This window comes from Aedes aegypti, chromosome 3, assembly GCF_002204515.2.
Source record: "Aedes aegypti strain LVP_AGWG chromosome 3, AaegL5.0 Primary Assembly, whole genome shotgun sequence".
Lineage (NCBI taxonomy): Eukaryota > Metazoa > Arthropoda > Insecta > Diptera > Culicidae > Aedes > Aedes aegypti.
Window position 1 is genome coordinate 322267026 of NC_035109.1, and position 12205 is coordinate 322279230.

General features: G+C 36.0%; 1 protein-coding gene across 2 annotated transcripts in view; it reads right to left on the reverse strand.

Moving 5' to 3' along the window:
- Nucleotides 1-1747: 1747 nt before the first annotated feature.
- The window catches only part of LOC5565339, a 127520-nt gene continuing 117062 nt past the window's right edge, over nt 1748-12205 (reverse strand). The window contains exons 4-5 of one of the 2 annotated variants that reach the window (XM_021849649.1): nt 2793-3299; nt 1748-2162 (exon numbers count right to left, since the gene is read on the reverse strand). In XM_021849649.1, the coding sequence (XP_021705341.1) occupies nt 2825-3299 (475 nt within the window). In that variant the 3' untranslated portion in view covers nt 1748-2162; nt 2793-2824. Of the gene's footprint in view, nt 3300-12205 lie in introns of both variants that reach the window. The other variant, XM_021849648.1, reaches the window with a different exon arrangement.

The following is a 12205-nucleotide window of genomic DNA, read 5'->3' on the forward strand; positions in this document are numbered from 1 at the left end:
ATTGTCGACGAAAAGTTTCAACGGCTGAAGCGGGAATCGAACCACACCACTTGACACCATGCGCTTAAGTGCCTTACGACACCAACCACACGGCCACGGAGCCCACTATTTAGGAAATATCTCCGAAAATATGCCCGTAATTCCTCCGATTATTTCTGCATACATTAATCAAGGGACTACGTTTGTGTTTTTTTAAGCATTCTCCCTGAAAATTCTGCAAGATTTAATCCAGTGTTACATTGCTCAACATTTTTTCATTGGTCAGCAGGGTATGATTTCATGTATATTGTTCCCAAAAATCAGTTTAGTAATTTATCTGGAGAACCCAACTAGGTTTTCTGTGCGATCTAAAGATTCCATGAGAACTCTTGCAAGAGTTTACAGATTACACTTTACAAGTTTCTTCTTAAACTTCCCGCGATTTTTGACAAATGTCTCCTAGAATTTTCTAAAAAATCGTGGCTATTCTCTCCAAGACTTCGTGGAAAAATTTAAAAAGAACTTCCTAAGATCCTCTGAAAAAATCTATGGAGGATAAACTCGTTGAATATATGGAAAAATAACATAGAAATTTATCGACAAACTTTTGGAAGAATCTCTGGAGAGTTGTTCGAAAAGCCCAAGCAATGCGCTTCATTTTCGGCGGGTGAAGAAGTCTGTTTTTTTTTTGTTTTACGGAGGAGAATTTTGTATGTTTTGTCTTCGCGCGTTTTGCTCTTAGGTTTTTAAGGTCTTAGGTTTTGCTGGGCAAAGTTTTCTGCAAGGATCCAAGCAATCGAGTTCATTTAGCATGCGTCTTAGGAGCCGGCTTGATAATACTCCTCAACATCATCAGAGTTCGGGGACGTGACCGGCAACGTTGGTGACCATGTATAGGTAAATAGAGGCACTGAATTATGCACACTGAAAAGTCAATCCCCGCCAATCTTCTAGTTGATTATTTGTGCATATTCACTGATTTCGTCAATCACGGAATAGCATCCATAGATATGTGAAGTCAGTCTAAGCTGGAGTAATGTTTGTGGTTATAAACTTATGAATTGATTAATTCTTGGAGAAACTTGACGATTTTCTTAAGAAATGTCTGAATGAATCTCCTAGAGGAATATTTCAAATTGAATTTGGAGAAATTACTGGTTGAATTCTTGAAGGATCATAATAAAAAATCTTGTACGAATTCTTTGAAGAATCCGTTGAATATTAATAGAAGAATTCATTGGGAAATATTGGGGAAATGCCTGATATATGATATGATAATATAAGATGATATTTCTAAAGAAATTCATGGAAAATAGAAGAAATAATATCAGGTCTTCTTCACTAGGAATTCACAAAAAAATCTTAGAAATACCTTTAGAGTAATGTCTGGGCAGATTCTCTTAGGGACCCTCGTCAAAACTCTTAAAGTATTTCTTGGAACCTGTTAGGTCTCTTTTAGGTTCCTGCTTGGTCACTTTTAATTACCTTTTTTGTGTTCCTGTTTCTTGTTTCAGGCATGAGGTCTCTTAAGTTCCTTTATTTAAGACATTCAGTCGCTATCAGCGCTGCAAATATGAGAAATCGCTCTCATTTAGAAGAAATATCTGGCAAATTAAATGTGATCAATACGTAAAATGGTAAGGAAATGTAAAGAAAAGAATTACATTATGAAATTTCACAAAAAAAAAAAAAAAACTGGGACTGAAGTCTTTGAAAAAAGGTACAGTAAAGTAAAGTAAATTTCTTCGTTATTATTCACTACCAACACTTTAAACTTGTATATTATATTATGTATTATGTATTATTCTAATAGAATAAAGAGCTTCGTAATAAAACATGCAAGGTCCAGTGGCATTCAATCGCAAATCACGTAGTATGGGAGCTGCTTCCGAGCGTTACCGTATTCTATAAACTGATAATCGTGTACGTCGTGTCGAACCTTATTCTCGTATTTAACCAACTAAATTAAGGCAATCCGTATGGGCAGAGATTTTGTTCACAGTGTTCACGTTTGTTGGTTTTCTCTTCCTACTTTTAGTATCATTCAACGTATATTTTTTCAACTGCGTGCTTGTAATATTTTGACAATGCTTTTGATTTACTGCGATCAACATCATAGAGTTTTCTCGTCATTTTGGCTGCAAAAATGTGGAGCTCGTTCCTGCACTGTGCGTGGAAAACGACTGCTCCCCAACAACAACAATTTGTACAACGTGGTTCGTTTTCCAGGTAACCACAAGCCATATATCGGGCCACCTATTTATATAAGGCTAATACAGAGCTACCGTAGTCCGGGGTCAATTTGGTCACTGGGCGAATTTAATTAGGTCGGTACCAATTATCATTTCCTTCCTATTTTGGGTCCTACATTCACCTAGGCGTAATCTGCTGATTTACAAAGTTTAATTTTGGAATAAGAGTTTTATCGTAATTTTATTAAGAATTTTATCGTCATTTTCAGATTCAGGATAAGGAAATTTTTAATTATAAAACCTGTTTTTATTAGATGATAAATTCGACCCCAGTGTGCCATTTTTAATTTGGAATATTCAAGTTAATTTTATGCTATTTCATAAAAAAATAATTACGGTAACTAATAGAGATTAATACAGTACTGGTTTTGTCAGAATAGAGTTGACAATATTTGAATTCCTTATGATAATATAAAAAGTTGTAAAACAGTGCTCATTTTACCCTCGGTTTACGGTACTCAAAGGCTTATTAGCTACTTATTAGATATACGGCTTATTGGTTACGTGGATTGTTCTTTGATTTCGTGTAAAAAAATTGAGCAACTTTGAATCGAAACTTACTTGTGGCAAAAGTTGATCTGGTAAACCATATATCAAATATTCGACGTATCGCCAGGGTTGGCAGCACTGTTCAGGGAAGCATTCGCAAGATCCGTTGAGGCCGCGGGGTTGACCGGGGGATGCACCAGGGTTCCTCCCGAAGCACTGCCCGCACTTGGAGGGTCTTGCTGGTACTGGTGATGGAAGTTGGCTAGTGTTCGGGGATCCAGTTCGAGGGTGATTTGCTTGCCACTGCTGATACTACTGCTGCTGCTCCTCCTTTGGTTGGCACTACTGCTACTACCATCGACATCGTCCGGGGCGAGAGGAAGTGGATGGCCACCTCCCAGGATACTCATACTGCTGCAACCCTCCACGTAATTGTCATCGTCACCGTCTTCGTCATCGTCCTCGTTGGGCTCACCCCCCGGGATGTTGTGCACGATGCTCGGGATGGTGGCCTTCTGCTTGGCGATCAACTTTAGCAGCTCAATTGCGTCAAGAGCCTGTCGCTTTTCATGCAGGATTCTGAAGTAGATGAAATATAAAGGAGAGGTGGAGAAAAAGTTCGAATTTGGATGAAATCGTTAGGGTGTTAGTTTACTATGCGGTGATGGTATTGACTACTGAATTGTTACGGCAGGGGGAAAACTTTTATGTTTTCAAGCGTTCCTACATCATAAGCAGTAAAGCAAAAATTTGATCTACTTGGTGCAGGAAACTAACATATTGTTTTTGTTTTTTCGGTTTCTACCGGAAATTAAAACCAAATTTACTTTGTAGCAGAGCCGTAACGTTTAGGGTTACCAGACGTACTCTTTTTAGAGTACATGTACTCTTTTTTGCCTTAAAAATTGGCGTACTATTCTTTTTTGCTAAACGGGCTCAAGTGTACTCTTTTTCAGATATTACTGTCGATATTTGAAGAAATCAAAAAAAAAAATATTTAATAACCTGTTGAAGAAACCAGATCAGTGGCGCAATCAAGAAGAGTTTTGGGGGTCATCCTTGAGGTCAACACAAGGGAGCAGAGTTATTTACATGATTTACCATGTACATAATTTTAAAATTCAACACTTGTAATCTACAAACACCGGAGCGGTAGGTTTTATCTGCCTTATAATTGTGACTTTATTTTATAATAGACTCCCGAAAAGTTTTATAATTACATATTTTCTCATTTTTACTCAAATATACTACAGGGTTTAAACGAGATGTTTTTTCGAACATATATGCAGATATATTGAAATTTTAAACAGCTGAATTGAGCCAAATCCTGATTACAATATTAACCAGATTTACCTTTTTCCCATGATAAAACAGGTAATCCACCGATTTTCAACAAAAACTGGCTGAATAAAATTGGCACGATCAGCTCAAAATTAATTAGAAAGAATTTATAAGCTCAGATCCATTACTCACTCTTGTCAGTTCTTCTGTTTTTTTACAAGCACAAAAAAAGCATTTATGAAAAAATACTTAAACAAATAATGTAACAAATGGGCTAAAATTTTCGAAACCAGTTTAATAAAAAGTTGTTTTTCAATAGTAAAATGATTATTTCTCAATAGTTTTACTGTTGAACCGATTAGCATACTTTTCGATTAATCTGATAAGTATGGAATCATATTCCAGTATATATTAAATAGTGTTTCTCTGATTCGGTTTGTCAAAAGTTCGTAGAAAATCAATGGAATTCTGGAGATACTTTGGAAAAGTGCGGGTCAAAATTTTCAGAACATGCCAAGTGTACTCTTAAGTACTCTTTTTCACAGCTGAAAAAAAGTACTCTTTTCTGTGAGAGCAAATATGGTAACCCTAGTAACGTTGCCTTCTGAGGTTTTTAGAAAGAAATCGTTTGTCGTAATCCGGAGTAAAATTGATCGTTTTTTTTTAAATCTGATAAAAATTTCATTTGAATATGTAAACGACATTTGGGTTTTTTCTACAACTGGCGTGAGGTGACAATTGTCGGTGTTGTATAGCGAGGTGACAGTCGACTCGAGTGAAGTGACTTTCCATTTGATTTACACGGCGAGTCACTTCACTCGAGTCGAGAATTGTCACCTCGCTATACGACACCGACAATTGTCACCTCACGCCAGTCGTAGAATAAACCCAATTTTGTCAACAAGAGTTTTAATTTGTTCTATTTTTTCCTCACCAGATTTGTCCTGTCCTATTGTTTCAAGTGTCAACCACTCGGATAAGGAAGGTGTACATTAGCAATCTTTTATAAGAGCGATTCGCGGAAACTGACATTTCTGTCAAAGTGTGAGCCAATCGAGCAGCGAGAGCTGTCAAAGTGTGAGCCAAACGAACATGCGTTATGTTTGTTTTGAACTTTTCTTGAAGAGTAATGTAATCCGCTTGAAATTATTTCGGTAAAAGTAATTTTGCATGAAGCAATAAAATGAAATATTTTTCTTCTTTAAATTTTTGTCAATGCGATTATTAATTGTTGATATTTTCGGCTGCTTATTAGTTTGGAAATGTAGCTTAAAGATCTATAACGAAACAAAATACACTTTTTAGCAATAAGGAAGTCATGTCCTAGGGGGGTCTGTAGCCTTGAGGTTACGCTTTCGCTTCATAAGCGGAAGATCAAGGGTTCGATTCCCAGCCCCTCCACAAAAACCCGTCCAGCCACCAGAGGACGCCTCACGGAGGACCGTGCTTTGGGGAGCACGTTCATCCTCCGTCAGTATCAGATGGTGACTGAGACAAACTGACCCTCTTTGCAGGCAGCTAGCCTCACTAACAACAGAGCTCTCTTCTACCTGCTCGGTGTGAGAGTAAAAAGAGTAGGAGAGAATGAAAGTTGATGTAAATATAGATAAGTTAAATATAGATCTGTATCGGTAAAGAAGCTACAGATCGCCCGTTTCCGGCACAGTATTGGCCACGAGCACGGAGTGCCTTAAAAAAAAAAGTCATGTCCGTGTTACAATATTATTCTCAACGCCGAGCAAAATCAGCACTGCTGGTCTGTTGCCAAATCATTTCATTTTACTTCCGCTTATCTCTCTATAAAGGATCACTAGTGTACATATAGGAAAATTTTTGTGTGTTTTTAGCTTAACCGACGGTAGACACAACAAGGTAGGCTATTCCCACGTGTAAACAACGGTTTTCGATCAAAACATGTGTCGTCATTCCTATCGCCAAGCATGAGGCTTACAGGATAGTAAAAGAGAGCAAGCCTTGCTCTCTTTTGCACTCGTTCGAGTTTGCGATAGGAATGACGTCACTGCCTAATGTCATTTTTCGGAGTATAATACCTTGCTTCTTTTTACCGTGAGCTTAACCTTGGCGGATTTAGCCAAATTGGACAAATATCTGACAAAGTTTCCGTAAAGATTGTTTCAAAATTTTCAAACTTTTGTTTTCCTGATTAAGTCCTTGGAAGCTCATTGGAAGTTTCATTGAAGTTTTCAAGGATGGACTTCTAACAGTATTATTAAAATACTACTTGCCACGATCTTTCCAGATTAATAGTGGAATTTTTGAAGTTATCCATGGAATTCTTACAAATCTTTCGAGGTGTTTGCCGAGGAAATCTTCTATGAACTTATGGAAATATTTTTGACGAATTGTTGGCATAAATTATGGAATTTGATTGAGATTTTTACAAGTACTGGCCCTGCACGATTTTTTGTGAAACTTGGCAAGATTATATTATAGGACTCTTCGCGTAATACACCATTTGTGGTGCATAACATACGTGATTTTGAGCATTTTTAACAAGTATTAACCAATTTTAGTAATTAAAAATTGTATAGTTTTCACACGTTGAATAGTGATGTGTGGTTTAATAGTAAGATGTCAAGTTCATTTCGTCAATTTAACATAAGAAATGATTTAAACCTTGAAAGTTTTAGAAATTATACGTGAGCCGAAATAGGGAACCACTAATCACCACTGTCATCGCTTAGTTCCCATGACGATGTCAGTGGTGAATATGAAATATTTCAAGATACTGATATTCACCACTGATTGACGCAGTTCGCTGTGTGGCGGCGCTAGTGATTGCAAGGGGTTTCAATTTGAATATTTACACAGGTTTTCATAATTGTGTTGTTCTAGAATAAACATTTGTTATCTGTGCTATGATATTATGCACATCCATTTTTAGATTGTTGAATTTCGAAGGGGTCGCAACTTAAAAAGGGTTGGGAACCACTAGCTGATTTGGGGTAACATTGATCATTTAAGATTGAAAACGCTTTGTACCACGGTACATGCCTGAAGGCAGGCCCGAATTTAAGGGGGCAAATGTAATGGCCCCCAATCAATGTCCTCGTAGGTATCAAAATAATAAAAACAGAAATACTATTAAATGTGTCATACATACATAACAAAATTTAAATCAAAATCCAAAATCTATTAGACTGCCCATAAAAACATAACAAACATAACTGTCCCAAGTGAAAAAATGTATGCATTAGGGTGCGGCTTATTTTTTGAAAGTTCACAAAACCGGAAATTCGTGAGCTCTTTTGAATTCAAATCACATAAAAAGAAAAATCTCAAAGTTTGAGACAAAAATATTAAAATTTAGAGGTGGCGTAAGCGACCTGAAAGTAAATTTTCAAGTTATAAAATATGCTCTTCAGGGAAGTCTTCATAACTTTGTTATTTTCTAACCAATTTTCAAGCTTTAAGCATCATTCTCATCAAAATTTAATTTAAGAAAAGATAGCATAATATAAAATTTATCTCGAATAAAAACTAGTCTTAGTTAAAAGTAGTTATCTCCTATTTTTCTATATTTTACTGAAAAATTTACCTTTGTTTAACCATAACTCTCAAACTCAATCGATTTCAAATCTTTTTACATGCTTTTGAAGCTAAGTCAGTTGTTTTTCAATTGTGTATACAGTTAACTCTCCCTTACTCGATATTCTGTATCTCGATAACGAGTTAGTTGTTTCTCATGGCTAACTCGATGGTCCCTTGGATCGCAGTTGCACTGGTTTCGTGTTCTGTTACTCGATACCTCCATAACTCGATGGTCCCTTCAATATCGACTGTAATACATTTAATTTAAAATGTTTTGACCTAGTCATTTAACAAAAGATGCTAGAAACCTGTATTTTAAATGAAAAATACATTTTTTCCAGGTTAGACGTTAATAATAAAGCCTAAAATGGGGTTTCTCATTTGTTTAACCTTGAAAAAAGCCTCAGCAACATTTTTTTTACAATTTATAAATATTTTTACATATGTTGAAACTTATATGCACTATTTAACTCGCAGTTATAACAAAGATGCTTTATAAACTTCAATTCAATAGTAAAAGTGTCACTATCGGCAAAACATGTATAAAAATCAAAGAAATGTGATATATCAAAAAATCATGTTTATGGCAATTTTTGGTACATAATTAGGAACTGAATGTGTATTCATGTATTCATGAAATTGTAGTCAAACTAAGATGATTTTTTTTATTAAAAAGAAAAAAAAATTAGAGAAAACTAATTTGAACTTAGACTAGTTTTGATTTAAGACAAAATGGATCTTCTACATACTTTTCATAAACTTAGTTTTGAAGTGCTAGAAGCTAGAAGTTAGTTTTGAAATGCTAGAAGATTTCACATATGGTCATATTCCTTCACAGAAAATTTAGCTTCAGATCACTTGCGCTTCCTCTAAATCTTAATATTTTTCACTCAAACGTTGAGGTTCCTTTATTTATGTGAATTGAATTCAGAAGAGCACAAGAATTTTCGGTTTTGCGAACTTTCGAGAAATAAGCCGCACCCTAGTTTGCACGAAGAAAATAGTGTTAAAAGTATGATATTTGTCTTCTCATACAAATATTCATAATTTTCTGTTACTGTTCTGTTCTGTTACTCCATATTTTTCCAGAACATTTCCAAGCAATATGTGTTAATTTTCATATGCATAGTAATCTGCCCATAAAAGCATAAATGTCCCATATTGATTTTCACGCCAACACCTTTTTTCATCGCAACATCGAAGTTTTAGTATATATTTGACTATGTATATATAAATTGACACACTTTGTTTGAAAATGTTGTGGAAAAATATGAAGTTGGTGCAGTCCCATATTGAAAAATAAAGTCATAACAGTCTCTATTTGAGCTTTTATTACAAATACTGAACTGAACGTCGATTGTGTTCAAGTTTATTTTTTTGCTGATCAATAGAATCAAAATGAAGTATCTGTGTGGTTGTGTTAAATCAATCTGTCACGTAGAAATGGACTAAAAATATGAACAATTGTATGAGAAGACGAACTTCAAACTTTGAGCGTTATTTTCTCAATGCCTACTTTTTCCATATGCCTTTATGGGCAGTAATGCATATATAAAAATAAGAATGTTGCGATTGGTCCGAAATTCTATATGGGGCAGTTATGCTTTCATGAGCAGTACTATTCCCAACAAATATATGATTTCAAATTATTTTCTATTCTAAGTAGTAATAAAATTTCAAACAGTTTATTTGAGTATTCTAGTTTTTCCCCAAGCCTAAATCCAGAACTTGCGTTGCTAGTAAGTGAAAAGTGGCGTGATCGGTTAGTTCGGTTAGAGTAAGTGAAAAGTGTCGCGATCGGTTAGTTCTGTTTGATCTATCGACCTTGACGCTTGCTCCTACGGGGCCAGCGACAAGGGCAGGATCAAACATGTCGCGCGTCGGTCTAGTAAGTGAAAAAGTAGCGTGATCGGTTAGTTCTTTTTGATCCTTTGGCCTTGACGCTTGCTGCTGGGCAGTGCGTCAAGAAAGCCAAGTTTATTTTTTTTCCTTTTCGGGTCGCGCGCCTTTTTTTTTCTGAGTGCTTTTATATAGCCGAGCAAACGAGTGAGGCTGAGAGTGGATTGTGGCTGCACAGTGAATGATAAAGGATCAATTGGTGAGCTCGTTTCATGCTACTATTTCTAATCTATAAAATATGTATGACTGCACATTTAATCGTTACAATTGTGGGACGTAAATATGAATTTTCAACAAACTATGAATTGTTCGTCAAGGTGAGTGTCGACACAAACTCTGATTCATGAATTATTTATGTTTCACATTTTTTTTATTTTCAGAACACCCCTTAATTTTTGTAATTAAAAAAAAACTTTGAATGGTTCGACACTACAAGTGTAGACTTGCGAAAAGTTCACTTTATTCAACAAACTTTGGATGGTTCGCCACTGTAAGTGTCGGCATAAGCATAAGAGTGTTCTATGATGTTCCAACCAATCAAGTCTTTTGTTTCTTTTCAAATAAGTAAAATATAATAATACATGCTTTCGTCCTGACAGCTGTATCAATGTTACATTTAGGTATTTGTTCAACAAACTTTGAATGGTTCGTCACCTCAAGTGTCGGCATAATTTTCCACTACATAGAAATTGTTCATATCAAATGAAAATATTATATTTACAAATAAGCATGTATATATCTCACAAATCATTATTTATCATGGTCTATTCGCTTATCAAAGTGAATCCTGTGACCCAACGATCCTTCCCATTAACAAACATCCCTCCCAGTAACCTTTGTGGAGATGCAGAGGCAAACACGGTCTCCAAATAGCAAAGGTTACACACTAACATTCCTTCCCCCAATCCCACCTGACTGCAAGGACGTGGCCGGCGCCGTTATTGACCCTGTATAAATAGAGGCACTGAATTATGCACATTGAAGAAGATTATGGCCAATCCCAGCCAAACTTCTAGTTGATTCTTTGTGCATTTTCACTGACTTCGGTCAATCACGGAATAGCAACCATTGATATGTGTAGTCAGTCTAAGCTAAGCTAAGCTAAGCCTAAATCCAGAACTTGAATATATAGATTATACTTAAATTTATGAATCGGAACAAAAACACGAATGGATGAAATCGGTTCGCTCGATTTTATATGCTTCTAACATCGATTAATCGAAATAAAACCATCGATTTATGAAACATCGATTCAAAATCGCCCATCGCTATTCAGAACTACTTGAAGTTAGCCCATGAATATAAGAAACATTAGTGTCCATTAAATTGAAAATGCTTCAACGTAAATTTCAAACTTTTTACGAGGAGGGGCAATTCGATAAATGTCTCTCCACTGACCAATGATACCCGTTATGCGGTGTTTTAATTCAAACATTCCGATGTATTGAATCATTTTGACCAACCGACTCATTCTAGTTGTACCGTAATACGGGGTAACATTGATCGGAATTACCCTTTTCGTAATAAGTGCGACTCAACATTTTTCGTTGAAATATTTTCAATGCATGAATGGTGCACTGCTTTCAATATTCAGCAACTCTTCAACAACTCCTTTGAGTGAAGCCTTTGAGATCTACAATTTTAAGTAGAAATCTTTTGGAAGATTATAAATAAGGTTGATAATTTATACGGGCTCGTTCGATAACATTATGCCAAGAGTACAACGGCTGTTTAAGGTTACCTTTAGATCTACAAGCGTAACCAGTGATCCTTCGAATGATTGAACAAGGTTATGGACTCATTATATTCTACCAAGCCTTTTTTTCTGTAAACCACTGCGACCAGCATTTGATCTATTGTAGTTTATCCCGTGTCATTTGTTTAGTGCATGTCATGTTTCCTTATCACTATCGAGAAGTGATAAAGTATTAGGTTTTCTTACAGTTGTAATGGGTACACTCTCCACAGGCGCGCCCCTTTATCAGTCAAAATAGGATCCCTTAAAAAAGTCAAGAAATTACACCGATATTGTCCATGCATCAGAATTCTAGTCCTCACTTCTTCAGAAAAAAATAAATAAAAGATTAGAAAACAAATAGTTGAATTTGATTCATCTTTTTCCTTGTCTCAAGATCATTCTCGGCCTACTGAGAAAACCGGAGCTTGTCACTTTTAACAGGGTTTGAAATGTAACAATGACTAAAAAGTGTTCCTTTGATTACTATAAAACATCCTGTTCTCTTCATTTTAATCAGTCAGGACTAGGGTTCACTAGGGTTCTACCAAGCCTTAATACAATGACTGTTTTATGTCATCCAAGAACTACTTGAAGAACGAGTCATCGGACCTACAAGCGTAGCGAGTGACCTTTCAGAACAAGGATAACATCCACTAGGTTCATCTTCTAGTTCTACCGAGTTTGAATTAAAAACTGTTGTTGGGGACGGACCTGGTGTAGTGGTTAGAACACACGCCTCTCACGCCGAGGACCTGGGATTGAATCCCATCCCCGAAATAGTCACAAAAAAATTTCAGTGACGACTTCCTTCGGAAGGGAAGTAAAGCCGGAAGGGAAGATGAAGTAGCCCAGGGCTAAAAATCTCGTTAATAAAGATAGAAAAAAAAAATAATAAAAACTGTTGAAGGTTACAAATACTTAAACTACAGGTCTTCAGATCTACAAGCGTGTCCAGTGATCTCTTTAAGGTTTAAAGAAACATATACACTAAGGTTTTTTTTTACACGGTCCCCCG